We start from the raw sequence: 22,089 nt of genomic DNA on the forward strand, positions 1-22,089 counted from the left end.
ATATTTGACAGGCCTTTTTCTGGACATTTTGGGTAAAAATGCAATTTTGGGATTGGAAATTTGTATTCCCCCAAAAAGTCCACTGATTTGGGAAAAACTAATTTAATAAAACTCTTAAGAATAGTTAAAATTAGAAGAACAAAATCATATAAATGATAGTTAACTTAAATACTTTGTTAGCTGTAATTGAAATAAAATACAGATATACCGGTAACAATAATATATATTAAACACACACACAAAATACTTGGATATTGGGATTTTTTTCGCCATTTCTCTTTGGGAATGGGTCCTTTTAACAATTTAACAAGCCAGTGGATATGCCAGGAAAAATCCTGTTTGACATTTAAAGGTGATAAAACTACTAAATTTTTTAAAATAAAAGTAAAAAATATACAACTATGACATCAACAGAGTTAACAGAAAATCCCTAATTCAGTTAATTCTATGCTTTAACAACACCATAGGATTAAAATAAAAGAGATGTAATAATAAGGTCTGTTAAACCCCTTCCATAATGTAAAGTTCTCAACAAAATACAAGTACTTTTAATACAAGTACTTTCTTTTTAATAGATGCTTGTGTTTCAATGAATTTTCTGCCATTTGACCCGGCTCACATTTATATGGGAAGCCTGGCCCCCCTGAAAAAAGAAGCACCACTGGCCTAACAAGGCCCAACACCCCCGTAACCTGACATGCTTACCCTGACGCCCCCTGAATATAAAATCCCTGACAGCCTGACATGGGCAGCCCCTCCAACCTGACATGCTAACCCTGACGCCCCCTGAATATAAAATCCCTGACAGCTTGACATGGGCAGCCCTTCCAACCTGACATGCTAACCCTGACGCCCCCTGAATATTTAAAATCCCTGACAGCCTGACACGGGCAGCCCCTCCAACCTGACAGTCCCAGACCCCTGAAATTACAATGTAAGAAGTCCAGCCCCTTTCTACTGACATAAGAATCTTACCCCACCTGAAATGAGATTCTCCATGATGAGTAGACAGCCCCTCCCCCTTACATGAGAAGCCCCACAAATCACACAAGTACCACTTACCTGACATGAGAAGCCCCGCCTCCTGCAGTCTCTGCACTTGTAGCCCCAGCTCTGAGCTGATCTCTGGATAAGCCAGTCTGGACACAGGCAACCATGCTAACTTCCGTGAGAACAGCCGGACATACAGCTTCTGAGAGGCTTCTGTAAGGGGAAAGACAAAGTGATATACTCAATTTGTAATCAATCAAAACCACTTAAAATACAAATCACTTACAGAAAAGATGAGGGAATTTTTCCTTTTTTATTTTTTTACTTTCAGTAATTATCTTAAGATGTTTTGTATAATATAGGGATGACACAAAATATTTGTGTAATAAAAATTATTTGAATACTTTCAAATTAGCACGATAATTAGTACAGTGAGTGTCATATTTGCCTATAATTACCAAAATTCAATGCCAAATATTGCTTGAGAGTACACATGTGTACGTATCGATCTATGATTGTAATGACCGTTTGCGGTTTTCCGCACGGTTGTGTCATCCAGACATCCACGGTCAACTACCAAGGGTATAATGTGTGCTTGAAGGTTGCTGAACAAACTGCTGAACAGATTCTCATGTGCCATGATTGACAAGATTGTATCATAGGCGCTCTAAGGCAATTTTTTATTATTTATGTTTTATATATATTTAGTTTTATGTACATAGATATTGACAATCTATATACATAGTCAAACTATCTTTTTTTTAATAAGAAGTTTTTTCGAGAGATTTTTATTGATTTAGTATGTGTATGCATTATAATAAACAACGGGTAGCTAAAAAAATAAATATATATAAAACATAAAAAAAAAAAATTGCCATTGCATGATTAAAAACAGTTTCTGTTGTCAAGCAATGGTAATGATTATAGTTCATGTTCTGTTAAAAGTTGCAACGTAGGTCTGTATGTACATTTCCCAATACATATGTCTAAAATTTTATGTATTTTGATAAAAAGATCTATTATTACGTATTGCACATTTTTCTCATTATAATGATGTTTGTTTCAGCACAATCTATTAAGTATTTGAACAAAAGCATTTTGATCTTGTTCACTTTAATAACCTTTATGACCATTGCATTTTTCAGTTTTCTAATACTTTGATGACCAAATTTAAGATTCAAATACCAATTTTGCTATTTTGCTATTAATTTTGTTGGCATCCCTAGTACAATAATATTATTTTATATTATTTACTGTCATATTGTATATAAATCAAAATTAGAAACATTACCAAAATAGAGACAAGATAAATCTATGTGTACAAGTAAAATCAACATAAAATGGGTCAATTGATATTTATTTTCCGACCATTTTTGAGAAAAAAAAATCTGTTTGAAATGTGCCAGTTTGTTTACACATAATCTTAACAGTTATGGTGTCAAGTTTTTTTTCTTGAACTTGATTTGGGAAGGACCTAGCTGGCTTTCCATTTTGGGGGAAAAACTTATCAACAAAACTGTTAGGGGAAGACATTTTCCAAAGTAAGCTTGAAAGTTGGGGAAAATTGCATCATTTTAAAGAAATTCTCTTTGGGGAAGGGCCTTTCTCTTGAGGGAAAGAGCCTATATAAGGAACTTTCTTAAGAAGGAAACAAGCCCTGGATGTCATCAAATTGTTTAAGGATTAGGTTTCAACCTAGCTGAATACAAACTTAAATTATATGGTATTCATTGTCAACATCATACTGAATAACAACTGTTACGTCATTTAACAGTTCATATTATTGCATATATGCAATAATATAAGCCGTGCTCTGGGAATACCATACTTATACGTGTGCATTAAGTGTCATCCCAGCTTAGAGTGATCAGTCATCAGTTTTAAGCCCAGTATTCCCAGAACAAGGCTCATATGTATATGAGCTTAGCTCTGTGGAAAGGGGGTTTAATGCATTGTGCGTGCTGTGTTGTCCCAGATAAGCCTGTGCAGTCTGCAGAGGCTAATCAGGGCTAATCGGACTGCACAGGCTAATCTGGGACGACACTTTACATGTATCAAAGCCCGTTTCCACAGAGCACAGTCCATATTCCTACTTATTGTAAGGTAAATCATATTGTGAAACTCACCATCCAGACTCCTGAAGCTGGCAATGTACGCCATGTCCTGGTCATCAAACAGCTTGCTGTTCACCACGTCACTCAGTACACTGTCCAGGATTGTATGGAAGTTCTCCAAATAGTATGGCACCTGGAACTCTACTCTTCCACCACCTGCTACATCATCTTTGTCTTCAGTAACCACTATGTTGACATCACGACTGTCATCATCTGCTTTAACACTTTCTGATACCTTAAAGTGACTTTCATGATTGGCTCCTTCAACATTTTTAATTGACATAGCATTTTCTACTTTATTTCTGTCTCTACTGGATTCATCTTCACCTAGATTCACATTCCTGTTTCTTTTCTTGCTAAGAGTTCTTGTACTTGTCTTACTGGAATCTTTAGACTTTATGACTTCATGCTTTTCAATATCTTGTTTCATCTTTAAAAGGAAATTCCCAATAGACGGTCTTTTTGGACTTTTCAGCTTTTCCTTATGAACCCCTTTTCCTCGAATGTCTTCCATTTCCTCAACCTCAAGGCTATCACTTATTGTAAGATCTATTGGATTATCAACAGTAAGATCTTTACCAACAAAAGATTCCTTCTTTTCCATGCTGACGCCATCAATCTTTGCTTTCTTGAGTGAAAGTATCCTTGAGGTCTTCATCATTCTTTTTCTTGTTATTTTTATGACTTCTCCACTGCAATTCGATTTTTCATTAGCATTAAGTTCAGCTGTATCAACATTGTCAGCATCAGAATCCCGCAAACGAGTTGTTCGTTTCCTCAAATTGTAAGTTCTTGATTCCGAATTAGACTGCTGCAAATTTGCTTTTGTGTTGTTGGCCTCTCCTCTTGAGTTTATAGTTTTTAAGTTTATTTTAAATTCAGATTCACTTCCATTGTCACCACTTTCCTCATCTTTACCATTCTCACTCTTAAAAGCATTCAATTTATTTTCACATTCATTCCTAGCATCAGTTGAGATTTTCTTGGAAAGAGAACCTCTGTAATTTGCTTCTTTCTTTACATCAAGGTTGCTTTCAACATTGATATTTTTAGGTGCTTGGAAATATTGGTTGCAATTTTTCCCATTGCTGTTGCCATTCTCTTCAGTTTCTCCAGTAACACTGTCAACATCACTGTCAGATTCTGATACTATTATAATATCTTTCTGTACTTGATTTTGTTTTACTGCCTGACATTTGAACATAGATACAATAGTGTTCTGAGCTGTTGATGCAACAGGTGACTTTTTCAGTGACAACCTGTTTCTTTTCTTTTGTGCACTCATCCTTTTAATAAAAAGAAAAAAATACATGTACTGTATTGGTGAACACACACTGAAGATAATTTCCAGAACACACAACCAATTAAAATTGTAATACACAAAATAGATAATTTATAATAACAAATGAATTAAACTTTAACTTATGATGAAAAAATATGTATTGATGGTGCATAGTAGTGTATTATATATGGCAGGACTGGTTTTGTTTGTGTGTGTATAATTTTTTACAATATCAGTGTTTTTTTCCTTCTAAGGACGGGTCCGGTAAACGTTCCCAATGACCTACGGACCCGTTCCCAAAATGAACCGGACCCGTCCCAATTTCGGGAAAAAAAATTAAATATTTTTTTTATTCCTGAATTGTGAATTGTTAAGTCCCATTTTGGAAATATATATACTATTTTCCATTGGGAATGGGGCCGGATACCGGCCCGGATTTTTAACAAAAAAAACACTGTAAGCACTTTCATGTACACTTAAATGCCGTAAGAGGGTTGTTTATTGTGTTGTTTTCTTTGTACTTGATTGTTGATTTAATTTACAATAAAGAGAATTGAATCAGCAGGATTAATGCACATCTTGTATTCAGCAATTTAAAAGGGTAAAATAATGCAACTAATTACAACACCATCTGTGTTCCGATAGCATGTTGTTGTTTGTGCAAGACTGTGAATAAAAGTTTATGTTGCTTTCCTGTGTCATTTAAAGCTGACAAAAGTTAAACAAAGTCATTAAAATACCATTCTTCAATTGGTACAATTCACAACTTGATTTTTCCCAATCTGAAGATTTTGCGACTCCTTTTTTTCCCAATTTGGTGATTTCACGATGCGAAAAATTCCCAATGGCATGGGTACCGGACTTGTTCCCAATTGGGAGAAAAAAATCACTGCAATATTCCCTTTTGCTTTCTATGAGAATAACAAAATAAAATAAATGTGTCTATCTGAATCTAAACATGAACAAAATTGCAAATTTATGCTTATCTTATCTCATCATTTGTGATAAATGTAATAATTTTACTATAACACTTTGTGTAAGTGTTAACCTGGGCCGGTATTCATAAAGCACCTAAGGTTTAAGGAGAAAATTTCCTTATTTATCAAACAATTTTCCTAAGGTAAGGATTTCCTTAACTTTCGTATTCAAAACATACCTTAGGTATCGCCTGCAACACCCCTGAAAAACACAATACACACAATGGGTAATAAAGTTGTTAACAATTAGCGCTAATCAACACTATTATACCTAAACGAAGTCGACGCATTCGATACAGCCTTATTGCATTCGTGTTTTACAGGAAATGTCAGTTGTCATTACACTGTATGATGAACACCCCTTTGTGTCAAAACCGGATTTAACTTGAGTGTGAATAGTCGACTGTTTCATGTTCTTTGTATCAATACCATCTGTGTATCTGTATTATAAGTATACCAGTGAACAAACAAGGCATTTGGGTATTCGGACGTTCAAAAAATTGACCTACGGGTTAGCGTTCACGCCGTCGAACGCATTAAGCAATATAACTCGTTTTTTTTCACTATTTCTTTATTTGCAAAAAATACTAGTGGCTTATAACTTACCTCGCAATCTTTTTTTCTCGCATTTTGCGAGTGTGCGAGTGTTAATTTCGAGCCCTGTGTATATGCGTTGATTACGCTGGATTTAAATGCCTCAGGCCTACGGTAATTCAGTCTTATTTGTTTCAAATATGGGACATGATTGTTCGTTCGGATCTTGAATTCGTCCATCGGTCGAAGGACGAAAAAGGCGAAAATTAATGTCGGACGAATAATAATGGTTTCACAGTAACATGTTTGAACATTATTGCTGCTACATGGTATCACTTTGTATATACATGTATACATTGTATGTCTTATATTGAATAAAAAAAAGAAATGTCAAAGCAAATAAAAAATAAATCTTTAAATAAACACAAAAGAAGATATTTTTAAAATATCAACTTTATTATTGAAAATGAAATGCAAATGTTATCATTAAAATATCATTTTGTTATTTCCATTATTATTTTTTTAATTGCAATCTGCATAATTGATAATTTGAATGCACTTAAGAAAAGGAAGTTTGAGCTCCATATAAAATTGTATAAGGTCCTTTTGGCGCATTTGCAGGAGGAATAATTATATTATGTTTAGATAAACAAACTGCACAGTATTCATTTGTTATTATGTAGATAAAACTATAGACCTTGAACTTCATCCACATTGTGTATTCCAAATGATTTTGGGGTAAATTGTAGGCTTCAGTGTTCAATTACAATGTTTGCTTTATAATTCTTTAAATTAAGTATGCAAGTTTATTTGCATGAATAGGTCTGTGAACATAACTTAATAAATAATGTGAAAATGATCTAAAAAATTATTTCCACCATATTCCTGTAACAATTTAAGGCCATGTTCATTTCCATTGTAATTTTCAGAATGATCTTGTAAGGCAGCCATGTCTGAATGATCTGTGTGCAGATTTCTAACATGCATATTATGCAGTGCATAATGAAATCACTCTGTTTATATATAGTATAATTATATGACAACAATTAATTATATCACTTACTTGCATTTCATATTGCAAAAAAACCTTGAAATATATAAAAGGCAGTGGCTAGTCGTACGGCCCCGTACGGGTAGACACGAGGCTACCCGTACGGGTAGACACCAGGCTACCCGTACGGCTCTGTTCGTATTGCCTTTCGTATGGAGATTGTCTTGCTAGCCGTACGGCTTATAAACATTTGATATTTGCATGTACAATGCGTATTTATATACTCCATAACTGTGATTTCTATTGATTATTGTAATTGTTGTTTGGCGAAATAAATTTACATTTTCATATCTCACTTGTTTACACCCTTTATATACTATGCACGACTCGGATTTCCACCAAGACGAAACAAAAACCAGACTGCAAATACACAAGAATGATCAATTAATCCTGTCAACAAACGTTTGTAGCCGAGGTATTATCGCTTGATTTTCATTATACAATTAAAAAATGTGGGTAAAATAAAGGACACGAATGCAAATTAACTAAGTATTATGATCTCAAATACTGATAGTTACGTATGTTTGTTAATGTACCAAAGCGCGCACATTTTTAGCAATTACACAAATACTAAATTTAACTGGTTTATTTAAAAAAAAAATTTTATTAAGTGATTTTAAATTATATAATTAGTTGATTATTTGCTTTCTTAAATAAAACTAGGAAATGGTGGAATTGAGTTCAATAAACGTGTCAATTACGTCTTCGCTAATAGCTCCCACTCACCGCAGTTCACTAGTTAAATTTTAGCGAGTCAAAAAAACAACAACAATAGTGTCAATTATCAATACTTACCCCTATTTGTTATCACAAAGGTATTGATTAATTGCTTTATTAATTTGATTGTTGACACGTGACGTTATTTATTACCATCTATGTTGCGGCATGTTGTTCTAACTAGTCGCCAGCTCAAGTTGACAGTATGTCAGGCAAAAAAAGTAAAATCGTACGAATTATTCCATGAAAAGAACATAATTAAACATTTTTCCAGGTTAACCTTTTTCCGACAATGCAATTTAAGATATACATCTCTAAGTCTTCTATTCATTGCTAAATTCGAACGTATCCGCCATTGTGTTTGTTTAGGTTTTAATAAGCATGTCAAATCTCCATAGGAAAGGCTATACGAACAGAGCCGTACGGGTAGCCGTTGTGTCTTCCCGTACGGGGCCGTACGCCTAGCCACTGCCTATATAAAAACATTGAATTATAATGACAATGCACCCAACGGGGGGCCGTGGCGCTCGCATTCACATGCAGTTCTCCATAGAACTTGACTGTGGGTTTGTCGAGATCAGTATTTCACTGTTCTCTGTGACTTAAATTCGAGGACGAATTCCAACTTGGCAGGGGAGAATGTCACTGTACCGAACTTAAGTGGGATTGGTGAAAAGATGTGTGGCGGCCTGGTTAGCTCAGTTGGGAGAGCATTCAACATGTAAGCGAGGTGTCCCGGGTTCGAGTCCCGGATTGGCCGCAACTTTTCACCACCCGGCGACAGTAGCGTTTAATGAGTGTAATTTGATAGTTCTAAGTTTATCAAGAACATTACCATATTTACTGTTACATAACGTCTGGCCATGCTGAAAAAAGGGCAGTCAGTTATGTTAGAAAATAAATCAATTAAACATATTTAGTACTTACTCGATAATTCCGAGATGAAACACACATTCATTCAGTGTGAAAGGGAAAGCAAACACAGTCTGACATGCGATACAGCATAACCACAAATGTCAGATATGTAAACATATCCCAGTCGCAAGTACATAACGCCTGCTATTTTCACATTAAAATCATATTCTTTCCATTTATTGAAACATGATCATTGATTCATCCAAAGAAATGGCGTAAAATGGTAACAAAACTCAAATTATTATTGTAAACTTGAAAATCACGTCCAACGACGAATGACAACAATTTTACTTCCACTAAAGTTGTTGTTGCTATACTGTTTAAAAGTCAGATTTTCGAGCCGTTCGAGTACATACATCGGTCTGTGTTTAGAGCGATAATAAATGTTGAAGAAAACATACACGTTTGATGAAATTTTGTTTAAATTTGACGAAAACCTCTGAAACACGTCCGCTACGACGCCATTTTTAAGGTGATTTCTTTGGAGTTAAGGGAGGTGTCTACGTCCTTAACTTTTAAGGAAAAAACGGTGAACCTAAGGCATATTTCTAAGGTTAGGAAGTTTGTGAATATGACTTAAGGCAATTCCTCAAATTTAAGGAAAAAACGGTAAAAACCTAAGGCAAAATGACAACCTTAGGTTATTTTTTTCCCTTAGGTGCTTTATGAATACCGGCCCTGGAATCGAGTGAAAATTTGTTTTATCTGCGCCTTGTTCAGAGATTGGGGCATTTTGTTGTGTGTCGGTAAATGAATGAAATTCTAGATTAAAAAATTTGAACTGTATAGCTCCATTGTAATAACAATATAAACTTGAAGAAAACAAGTTTTTCCTCACTCACAAAGGCTCAAACCAGTGTCCTTTAGTTTAAATGCTATCCCCTTCACCATTCCGATATCTGGGCTGTTGCATGGTTGAGTGCTTAAAATAACTGACCCAAGTGTTGAAAAAAATGTAACCAAAACAACAGAAATATTCCAAATTATACAATTGTTAAGTAGTTAATACATTGTAATTCTATCAATTTCAAATGATAATTATTCAGAGTCCAAACTGTATTTTAATTGTCACTGTGAGTCTAAATCTCATTTGTTCAAGTTTGATTCCTAATGTTAATGTTATTCTTTTTTAAAGCTGCAACAAAAAGTTGGGAAAAGTCATTTTGATAATCTGTGAAGTCCCTATATTAAATGCATGATACTTTTTACCACTAATACAAAACGTGTACTTCAGCAACACTAGTTTCAAACAAGAAAATTATTTATTGAGACTTGTACAGTGTACAACTTCTAAATCCTTTCCCACTCAGAAGCAAAGTGACATTGCTATGTGCAAACAGTATAAAACCAGAACAGCCTACGAGTAACTCGTAGTCTGTTCAGGTTTTATGCTGTTTGCTGCTCATCATGGAAATGAAGCCTTTTAAACTTGAATCTAGTAAGAGAGGTCTTGAATTAAATTTAACTTTCTATGGGACTCCAAATGTGTCAAAATACGTATCTAGGTGGTAAAGGGTTCACACAGTAAATGTACATATATTAAGTCAAATAAGTGGTAATATAATAATGATAAATGAGCCGCACTCTGTGAAAAGGGGGTTTAATGCATGTGCGTCGTAAAGTGTCGTCCCACTGATTTGCCTGTGCAGTCTGCACAGGCTAATCAGGGATGACACTTTCCGCTTAAACAAGATTTTTTCTAGGAAGAGACTTTCTTTAAATGAAAAATATCATAAAAGCGGAAAGTGATTGGGACGACACTTTACGCACATGCATTAAACCCCCTTTTCACAGAACAATTACAATCATACAAAAAGGCATGTTGGACATTTAATAATTTTACAAAAGCTTCAACGGTAGTACTTACAATAAACTTTATTGAGGATAACTACTTGTATATTGAGGCAACACAAACACACACACAAAAAATGTTGTAATTATTGCTTCTTTTACAAATTTAGCTATCTTAAATTCACATGTATCCGTTGTATTTTGCAATATGTGAACTTTGTAAGCAGAAGGTATTTTAAAAATAACATTCCTTCAAATAGTATTGTCTAATACCAGTGTATGAATCAAATCTACGTACAAATTGGCGTATATCTTTGATATATCTAATTTGTTACAACAAAGACAATATCATTTGTCTCCTTGGGTATTCTGACCAGTATAAATTCCAGTTTGAGTTCTGTGCAGGAGAAATGTTTATTTTAAATAATTTAAGACAATTTTTACTTTTAGTATCAATTTTGCATCCTACTAATAATGCAATTAAATGTATTGGTAATATGGTAAGACATATAAGAACAAGAGCACCGCCATGCGGGTGCAGACCGCTCATCTATTTTCTTTTTAAAGGTGAAGGGACTCTCATTTTCAATCACAAAGGAGGGAGGGGTGGAGTGAAGAGGGGTGTATAGTGTGGGGGTGTGGACATTTATAACATTATCTTCCAAAAATGCGAAAAAAATGCACAAAAAAATAATTCGGGGGGGGGGGGGGGGGGGGGAGGGGGGGGGGGGGAGTCTTTGGTGCGATGGTTGGACGGTATTTCAAACATAAAATAATAAAAATAAATATTTGTGTTTTTTAACAGCTTGAAAAAAAAATGGGGGGGGGGGAGGTGGGGGGTATAGTGTGATGGTGTGGTGGTAATTTGTGAGATGATCTGAAAAAAATTAAAAAAAATTGAGGGGGGGGGGGGGGGGGTGAGTTGGGGGGGGGGGGGGGGGGGTATAGTGTGAGGGTGTGGTGTTAATTTGTGAGATGATCTTAAAAAAAAAAAAAAAAAATTAGGGGGGGGGGATTCGGGGGGGGGGGGGGGGGGAGGGGGGGGGGGGATTCTTGGCTGCGATGGTTGTAGGGTATTTCAAACATTAAATTTAAATAATAATAATAAATAGTTGTGTTCTTTAACTGTTTAAAAAAAAATGGGGGGGGGGGTGGGGGGGGGTATAGTGTGAGGGTGTGGTGGTCATTTGTGAGATGATCTTAAAAAAAAAAAAAAATAGGGGGGGGGGGATTCGGGGGGGGGGGGGGGGGCACTGGGGATGGTTTGGGTGGAGTCTATTGTGGTATGTCAGGTAAGAGTAGTTTTGTCAAAGTATCAATCAAATCTAATCATAAATAAAGAAGTTATGGCAATTTTAGCAAAATTTAATAATTTGACCTTGAGAGTCAAGGTCATTCAAAGGTCAAGGTAAAATTCAACTTGCCAGGTACAGTAACCTCATGATAGCATGAAAGTATTTGAAGTTTGAAAGCAATAGCCTTGATACTTAAGAAGTTTAGTGGATCGTAACACAAAATTTAACCATATATTCAAAGTTACTAAGTCAAAAAAGGGCCATAATTCCATAAAAATGACATCCAGAGTTATGCAACTGGTCCTTTTACTGTACCCTTATGATAGTTTGTGAGTGTTCCAAGTATGAAAGCAATATCTATGATAATTTAGGGGTAAAGTGGACCAAAACACAAAACTTAACCAAATTTTCTAAGTATAAAGGGCCCATAATTCCGTCCAAATGCCAGTCAGAGTTACATAACTTTGCCTGCACAGTCCCCTTATGATAGTTAATAAGTGTTGCAAGTATGAAAGCAATAGCTCTGATACTTAAGGAATAAAATGGACCTAAACACAAAACTTAACCAAAATTTTCAATTTTCTAAGTATAAAAAGGGCACATAATTCTGTCAAAATGCACGCCAGAGTTATCTAACTTTGCCTGCCCAGTCCCCTCATGATAGTAAGTAAGTGTACCAAGTTTGAATGCAATAGCATTGATACTTTCTGAAAAAAGTGGACCTAAACGCAAAACTTAACCAAAATTTTCAATTTTCTAAGTATAAAAAGGGCACATAATTCAGTCAAAATGCATGCCAGAGTTATCTAACTTTACCTGCCCAGTCCCCTCATGATAGTAAGTAAGTGTACCAAGTTTGAATGCAATAGCATTGATACTTTCTGAGAAAAGTGGACCTAAACGCAAAACTTAACCGGACGCTGACGCCGACGCCGACGCCAAGGTGATGACAATAGCTCATAATTTTTTTTCAAAAAATAGATGAGCTAAAAATGCAAAAATGTGTCCTCACCATTTGAAAGAATTCTACAAAATTATATTTTGAAGAAAAAAAAGGTTGGCCAAGACAGAAAAACGGCTTAAATATATAAATTAAATAAAACAATCATAATACCTTTTCAATCCCCGAATGGCCAAAGCTATTTTTTGAATAATAATGATAATGACTGGATTGAGTTGGTAAAGAGACTTGGTCTTAATTTAAGACAATTAAAGGGACCTTTTCATTTTTTTGGTAAATTTACAAAATTGAAAAAAATTGTTTCAGATTCGCACATTTTTGTTGTAGTTATGATAGAAACAGTAATCCTGAACATTTACCATGCTCTAAAATATCCATTATATGCATCTGTTGACGATTTAAAAAAAAACCTGAAAATTATAAAGCGTAGCAACGCGAAAAGATGGAATAATTTGGAAAGTTCTGTTGTTGTCGTTATATTTTATGACAGTACGAGGATTGCTAATATAAAGTATAAAATACCTCACTTTCTCTATGAGCATGGATGGCCGAGTGGTCTAAGCGTTAGACCTTTACTCCAGGGGTAAGTGGCTCGAGCCCAGTTGTGGGTACCATTTTTTTCTTTCTTTAATTTTATTCTTGGTTTTTACTGAAGAGTTTTAGATCCAATGTTTACATTTATCAATATAAAGCATTTAATGACAAACTTCAATACAGAGCTCCAGATAATTTTTTCAGCCGAGGGGTATTTCACTCATGAAATTTTTAATTGATGAGTAAAAATCAAAATCCGATAGTTTTAAGGAGTATTTATGTTCAAAGGATCAGAATTAATAATAAATTGTACATGTAGCGTTAACTCGCTTTAACAAGCAGTCGTGCACACGATAAAGCAATCACTTTTGTTTTATTTAACAGTTTTTCTTTTTTTCCGTCTTGATTTGGCAAGCCACTTAAAAAATCGACCATTTTAACTGGCTCGCCTTTACTTTATGTTTTATTTACATGATAATAAAACACAAACACATGCAGACGCTGCGGCATACGTCACAAAAAGAAAAGCACTTTCAGGACAGACACTGCCGGTCAGGACGGCACAGATAGTGACGGTCATATGAAAAACAAGCTAGCAGCAAGTTTTCGAGTTACATTATGATTCAAGTAGATACATTGATTGCAAACTGGTTTTCAATATATCTAACAGGTTAAACATGTGCTTAGTCACGTTATCTGAATGGAAAAAGGTGGTATGCTTAAAACTTGTTTATTATATGTGTATTTTGGCTGCCATTTAAAAAGTGCTTGAAGGAAAACGGTTTTTCCATAGTGCCACACAAGAGATGAACTGAAAGAAAACATTATATGCTTGAAGTTGGGCGATTCGGGTTTTATTGAATGTGATGTCAAATGTTTTCACCATAAGCGTATATTGATTCTCAACAATGCAGCGGGGAGCCCATTGTGTCAACATCGGCCTTTATCGCGGGCCAAAATGAAATTAAACCGTTCTGACTGAGGAGTAAATAAGGTCGGGAACCACATTCTCTACATATAATGTCACTACGCATTGTGTACACAACGGTCTTACTGACAATAATGAAGTGACGTCACCATCTACAGTATGTATAGAATGTGTCGTAAAGTTTTTACCGGTGTGGACACAATGACGGGAACCAGTCATGTTTACATGAATTAATATGCATGTATTAACAGCTAATACGCATTGAAATTGCACACGATGCGTAATACGAATTTAGCCAGGAGTTTTTTTACGCAACAAAATTTTAAGTCATGCGTATTTTCTTTTTTTTCATGTGTATTTTATGCAACTACGCATCTTATCTGGCCCTCTGCTTCAATACATGCCAAAACTTGTGAAAAGGTCCCTTATTTTGTGTGAAAAATTCCATTGATGATTTGGCTTATTGTGGATTCTGGCCTCAATGTTAACCATAACAATTCAAAATAATTCAATCATTTGGAGAGAAGCAAATGAAAACTGTTTGACGTCAAGAGCAGAAACAACAAGGTCCATATTGACCAACAGACTATACCCACACACACCAACATTAGCAAACCAGTATATTAATTCAGAGGAATAGATGCAATAATCCAACTGGTAACGGCATGTCAATTCTGCTGCCCGAAATCCATATGTCACTTTAATACTTAAAATGAGGCTAAGCAATAAAAACAATTTTCTAGCATAAATAATCCCAAACAGATCATAAATGTATGAGCTCGTTTTTTCCGTCCAGCACTTTTTAGTTACATCCCAAAAAACATGTAAAATATAAATTTCATGAATGTATTTAAAAATGTTGTGGCCATATTTGATAAGATTAACATAATACTTGTTGATAAATATCAAGTTCTACCCTGTTAGTAAACAAATTTGTAACAAATACATGAGGATTCTGCATTGACAAAAAAGGTATACCTTTTATAGTGCCCATGAGTTCCTGTTTCCATCACTCTACAGGGGTGGCAAAATCAAATGTTCGAGTTGCCCGAGTCGTACATTTGCTTGTCTGGGCAACTGATTTTTTTCAATTAAGTTGTCCGTGGACAACCAGACGGGTCAAGGAATACAACAAAATACATTGTATTAAAGCCGTAATTAAATTTTACAAAACCGGATGTTGACACGCGATTACATTGTCAGTGCTTTTTGCGGAGCAATCAAGCTAAAATACGGGCACCCTCCTGCGCAGTGATCTCCCTTATTTTATAAGAGACCGGGAGCATGCCGCATTTTCAACATTCGGCCAGACAGTGTAAAGGCTGGTTTGCTCGTTCATTCCATATCTAAACATTGAATGTTCGTCTTAAATTTTAAAATGCATTAATACCAAATGTTTGCTAAATTCTAGCATAATTTTTTTCTCATGTTTTACTTCATACAAATTCGAGCATAGCCGGATAGTTACGTTGCATATGGCAATGGCTGTCATTAAAATTCGGAAATGTTTGTCGGATTACACATTTACTTATGCTCATTTGAGAATAAAACTAAAAGTTTACAGTTGTGTGTAATTAATGACACAAGTCTTTGTTAAAACGCTTAAAGTGATGAAAAAATGTTTTGACAATACACAAATGCACAATTTCAATGATGATGACACCGTTGCCATCATCAGTTTTCTAAGTAACTGGCCACGATTTTATCGTGGAGGTGTACACCGTAGGGTCAGTTAGAATGGTACACGTGTAGGTATAACAATAAATGCGTTTATAATTTATATAAACATTAACGGACAAGTGTAGTTCAGCAACGGACAAGTTAAATTTCCTAAATGGTTGTCCGTGGACAAGTATAGTTTTTTGAGATTTCGCCACCCCTGCTCTACCAAAAAAACTTGGGCTACTTACCTTTATTTCAATATTATCAATAAAGGTTATTTCTTGGATATAAAACTTAAAAAAGGCACAAACCTGCAGGCTTTTTCCGCCCTATGCCACGGGTCCGAAATTCGGCCCCATTCCCAATGCAAATCTGGTTGTTTTTTCCCAATTGAAAAAAAATATTCCCAATTCCAAAAAAAAAAAAAAAAAATTTTTTTTTTTTTTTTTTTTTTTACCTTAAAATATATAAGTTTCCCCAAATTCAGATTAAAAAACCTGCACTTATCACACATGTTCATAATATTTTGTAAAATTTTAATAATAAGTTATCAAAATAGTCGTTTTTTACCATTTAACGGCTTCTTTGAAATATAAGAAACACTATTTACATGCGATAATTTTTCCCAATTGAGCCAATTTTGCGATTAATTTTTTTTCCCAAAATGGGGGTTTTCACGATGCGAAATTCCCAAAATTCCAGTGTGGCGTTTTCCCAAAATGGAGCGGAAAAAGCCTGAACCTATACAATTTTCAGTCAGACAATCATTATTTTTTATGAATGGTGATGTAACAGTTTGTGTCCAATATGTTACATCTTGAAGTCAGATCTCAAACTGTTTTTACATAACTTAGCGTCTACAAATGTTTTGATAGAAACAATGATGAGGTCGAAACACTGTGATGAAGAATCAATGCCGTTTATTTCAACGAGAATATTTTAAGATTTTGTATACAAATCATGTTTGCTAAGTGGTGTCCAATCTGTTACATCATTGACTTTAAACCAATATAAATTGTCTGTTTTTGCAAAATGCCTTAAAGGATTCTTTTCACGCTTTGGTAAATTGACAAAATTGAAAAAAGTTGTTTCAGATTCGTAAGTTTTTGTTTTAGTTATGATATTTGTGAGGAAACAGTAATACTGAACATTAACCATGCTCTAATATAGCCATTATATGCATCTTTTGACGATTTTAAAACCTAAAAATTATAAAGCGTTGCAACGCGAAACGATTGAATAATTTGGAGAGTTCTGTTTTTGTCGTTAAATTTTGTGAAACTACGAAGATTGCTTATATAAGGTATAAAATAGGTCATGAATGTGTACTCGGCGGAATAGCTCAGTAGGCTAAAGCGTTTTTACTTCAGGACTCTGGCGGGACTCCAGGGGTCACTGGTTCGAAACCTGCTCCAGGCAATGTTCTTTTCCTTTTTTTAATTTTTTTCTTGATTTTTTACTGGAGCTTTTACGATCCAATGTTTACATTTATCAATATAAAGCATTTAATGAATAAGTTAAAAAAAATGCCAAAATCTGTGAAAAGGCCCCTTTAACATATTTTTTTTTTCAATTTATTAAATCGTAGGACTTTCCACAAACTCAGCACTGACATAAAATTTTGTGGTTAACACACCAGCTTAAAATTCACAAAATGTTGGACATCAAGCTATTTATGATGTAACCAGAAAGTGCTGGACGGAAAAACCGGGCTCATATCACTAATGCGCAAATTAAAACAACTTACTTGATATGATGTGCTTGCAAAATAATGATATTAATCCAAGTTTCAAACACGTAAACCTCTAACGAAAATGTGATAAGTGTTTGCAATAGAAAACATAGAGTTTTTGGAATTTGAAACTATGCTAATTTATATATCGACTATTTTACTCTTGAATTCTGGTCATGATAAATTTCATGTCTAATCAACCAATCGTGCTACATTGACTATCTCTGGAACCTCCGTAAGGTAGATTGAATCGTAAATTCAAAACATGGGCTTTCAGTTTGATAACGTTTTTTAACAACTTTTTGTTTTGTGCATTAACCACTAACAACAAGCAGGCTGATTAAATTTGATTTTATAGACAAACTTGAGACTTAATTTTTTTGACAATGAATTTGGTTTTATCAGGAAGAACTATGAGCTGTACCTATGTACTCATAAAAGCTCAAAGCTTTCAAGAAGAACTATTAAGCGGAAAAATATGGTGAAATAATTAATCAGTCATGTTTTGTTTACGCTGCTATCAGATAATCATGGACAAATATCTTGAGGTTTGATATTTTCATGAATAAATTGTATCCTGAAAGAAAATATTATTGTATTAAATTTTCCTCAATTATCGAAGTGCCACTTTAAAAATAATAAAATATTTTGATAGAAAATTTAAAGTGGCCTTTTCATGTTTTGGTAAATTGACAAAATTAAAAAAACTTGTTTCAGATTTGCACATTTTTCGTTTAAGTTATGGTATTTGTGAGAAAACTGTAATACTGAACATTTACCATGCTCTAAAATAGAAATTATATGCATCTTTTGACGATTGAAACACGAAACAATTTAATAATTTGGCGAAGGATTGCTTATATCAAGTATAAAATACATTCTTCATTGTATGAGCACGGATGGTCAAGTGGTAAACTTTAACTCCAGGGGTCAGTGGTTCGAGCCCTGTTGAGGGTTACATTATTTTCCTTTTTTAATTGTATTCTTGATATTTTTACTGAAGCTTTTTAGATCCAATGTTTACATTTATAAATATAAAGCATTTAATGACAAACTTCAATGCATGCCAAAATCTGTGAAAAGGCCTCTTTAATTAACATGCAAGCTGTAGATTTTTTCCACAACAAATCAATGATGTCACACACGTACCTGAAAGCTACCTAGATCATATGTACGGACTTATATTATAAATGTGTTGTCTTAAAGAGGAGCATTTTTTAGCGTTGAAACATTCAAATTGCACAACGCAAACCAGTGGCGGTTTTATCTTTCTATCCATGAACATTTTTGGAAATAAGGGAGGTTACTCATTGACAGTAGCCTCCCTTTAAAGAAAAAAGATTCAGCATGCGGCAAAGACTCGTAGGGTAAAGGCTCGTTACGAAAACGAACAGCGTATGAATTCATGCGTGACCATGAAATCAACAGATATATCTGATATTAATAATAACAATTCCCAGTGATCTTGAAATAGGGTAATATATATGACGAAGAATAACGTTTTTCGTTGTCTTTTTTTTCTGATCAAATATTGGAGTCATGCACTCCAGATAGATAATCAACTATACTTGAGCGACCAATTTCTTCTTTTCTTCACACACGAGTTATGTACAATAAGAAAAAAACGCGTAAATAAAAAATGACATACAGTTACAGATCAATAAGTTTAATAATTCAAATTTTCAAAAAGATGTTTCGTTATCAAATGTAAGCCAAATGGGAAAAATAAATCCTTTTTATCTGTTTGTGTCATTTTCAGTTATGTACTAAATAAACCGGCACTCAACTGAAAACATCACTAAACTTCAATAACAAACATGAATGTTTCCCAATTGAAATATGGAAAACAGGATATGATTGAAAAGAGAAAGAAGTATATAAGTATATAAACTATGCTAAAACAATATACATGTTTGATAGGCAGTACTTTGTATAATAAAACATCTATAGAAAAAGCACTTAATACAGGAGACGTTATCTACATCTCTGTTAATACCAATGGGGAAATGTTCACAAACAATAGACCCTTTTCACAATAGGCCGAAATTGATAAGAGCGCAAAGTCACGGGGCAGGTATAAAACCCGGAAATCTCCGGAAAACCCGGAAATCTTTTAGGTAAAACCCGGAACCAATATAAATGGTTATAAATGCATTATTATTAGTCCGATATTAATTATAATGGTACCGTTGTAAAGAGGATCCTCTACAGTTTCTAACCATGTCAAAATATTTTATGGCAGGGTCGTAGTCGGCTTGTAAATCACGGACAAAGTCTGCCTGTTTTAACGTTTTTTTTACACACGCAAATGCCGTAAAGAAAACCCGGAACCGATATAAATGGTTATAAATGCATTATTATTCGTCCGATAGTAATTATAATGGTACCGTTGTAAAGAAGATCCTCTACAGTTTCTAACCATGTCAAAATATTTTATGGCAGGGTCGTAGTCGGCCTGTAAATCGCGGACAAAGTCGGCCTGTTGTAACGTTTTTTTTTACACACGCAAATGCCGTAAAGAAAACCCGGAACCGATATAAATGGTTATAAATGCATTATTATTCGTCCGATATTAATTATAATGGTACCTTTGTAAAGAAGATCCTCCACAGTTTCTAATAATATACAAAATAGTTTATGGCAGGGTCAGAGTCGGCCTGTAAATTGGTCTTTAAGCTATCTTATATATGTGACTACGTGCTATTTTTTTTGGAGAAATGAAAGATTCAAATGTGTCTTATTTATATTTTATCCATGTATCATGTGTATTCAGTGTCATGCGAAAATAGATCTTATTTCTTAATTTCCACCTTCACACTTTATTAGCGCCGTCTTTAATTAGTTCAGTAAATTAATTAATTTAATATAATGTGCAACGGTGAGGTGGATCAATTCTCGTTGTTAATTTAAAGTACACACCACTTCAGCAATAAATGAAATCAGTTATTTTGGCTGTAAATCCAATTTTTTCAGTACAGTAGCCATGTTCCTGTGTATTGAGCTGATAAGATCACCACAGCAAGTTGCTAATACACAGTGTAGACTTAAATGAAATCGGTTATATTGACTGTAAATCCAATTTTTCCAGTTCAGTAGCCATCGTATTCGTATTCCTTGTCTTAACAGCCCTTATGGGCCAACCGTGACAAGCACGTCAAAGTGTTAGTGTAAAGTTTGTGACACCGTTGAGACCTTCCTACTTATATTAGACTTATAAGAGTGCACCGCGGATGTAGCCTTGTTTTTAATGACGTTTATTATTTGTAAGTGTCTATATCTTTCAGTATGTAGAGTAAATAAAAGTCTTCTACAATGGAACTCAACACTCTGAAGCCTCAGTATTTCTGTTTTTGTTAATTTACCCCTGTGTCTTAAACCAGAACAGTCTATAATTGTGTGTACTTTCTCGTCTGTGTTGAATGAGTCCCATGTATTTGGCATTAGTCTCTTGATTTCAAAGCGGATGTCGGCTATAATGGGTTTTTGTATTTCTGACATCAAAGAACAGTTCAGAATAAAATGACTTAGCGTTTCTGGAGCTTCGTTACACAGAGGACAGGTTGGATCGACGCTATTTTGGTTGAACGACGCTCGATTACTTTGGAGTATGTAGGTGCCACTCATGAATTTCAGCTTCACTAATAGTCTGTTTGCATCATAAGATGAACTTGAGGGTAGTTGAAGTAGTGGGTGTGGTTTTCCTGGAGTTACTGCTTTAAAATTTAGATTTTTAAGACTTTTCATGTGTTGTGCTTGATCTAGAAAGTTGTTATACCACCATAAACTCACCGATTTACTAACTGTTCTTTTCCATTGTTCTTTCTTTACAGGTGTTTTCAGTAGGTCTTCAGCTTCACCAAGTTCATACCACCAAAATAGACGCCTCAATTCAATGAACCAGCTATTACTTTTTCCGGTCTTAACTGTCAATTGCCTCTCTGCCAACCTTCGTTCTACAGCGTTTTTATTTTGGTGACATACATTATTAAAGAGTACTAATGCTTTTTTATGGATTTGCGCTTCTACGGGTAATAGTCCACTTAGCACGTATACAGCAATATCAGAGGTATTTGTAGGTAACATAAATAGTTGTTTCAAGAGTCTCTTTTGAAAAAGTTCAAGTCTGTCCAATAAAGTTTTACGCGGCAGAATAATCTCCAAACCATAGTCCAACACTGGTAATACAAAGGTTTTATAAACATGTAAAGTAGTAGGAATGTCGAGTCCCCCTGCACCGTGCAGTCCAGCTGACATAAAGCTGTATGCTGTGCGCCTTGCTTTCTGGATATTATGGTCAACATTGGTTTCCGCTGTTGAATTCACGGTTTCAGATCTTTTAAGGCCTAGATGAGTGCTGGTTTCTGAGTTTGTGATCTGTTTACCATAGATTTCAAAATATTCATATGTTTTTGATTTACAGTTATTTGGATATACTTTTAAGGCTTCTGTTTTATTTGGTTGAAGTAGGTATCTCTCACAATTGGCGAAATCTTCTGCCATACTGATCAGAGTTGCTGTTTCGTTACTTTTCGTAGAGTTTATAGTCACATCGTCCGCGCAAGCACTTGCATTACAGCGTATATCACCAATACAACAACCGCTGTCT

The 22,089-nt window shown here is 34.7% G+C and overlaps 1 protein-coding gene across 6 annotated transcripts in view; it reads right to left on the bottom strand.

Moving 5' to 3' along the window:
* Nucleotides 1-18,781, bottom strand: part of LOC127853711 (fanconi-associated nuclease 1-like) — a 35,642-nt gene extending 16,861 nt beyond the window's left edge. For 3 of the 6 annotated variants that reach the window (XM_052388442.1, XM_052388441.1, XM_052388437.1), the window contains exons 1-3: nt 15,068-15,292; nt 3,117-4,390; nt 1,063-1,203 (exon numbers count right to left, since the gene is read on the bottom strand). In XM_052388442.1, the coding sequence (XP_052244402.1) occupies nt 1,063-1,203; nt 3,117-4,390; nt 15,068-15,099 (1,447 nt within the window). In that variant the 5' untranslated portion in view covers nt 15,100-15,292. Of the gene's footprint in view, nt 1-1,062; nt 1,204-3,116; nt 4,391-5,542; nt 5,566-15,067; nt 15,293-18,632 lie in introns of those variants that run through there. The other 3 variants (XM_052388440.1, XM_052388439.1, XM_052388438.1) reach the window with 3 other exon arrangements.
* Nucleotides 18,782-22,089: the final 3,308 nt, after the last annotated feature.

The sequence above is a fragment of the Dreissena polymorpha genome, chromosome 12 (genome assembly GCF_020536995.1).
Source record: "Dreissena polymorpha isolate Duluth1 chromosome 12, UMN_Dpol_1.0, whole genome shotgun sequence".
NCBI lineage: Eukaryota > Metazoa > Mollusca > Bivalvia > Myida > Dreissenidae > Dreissena > Dreissena polymorpha.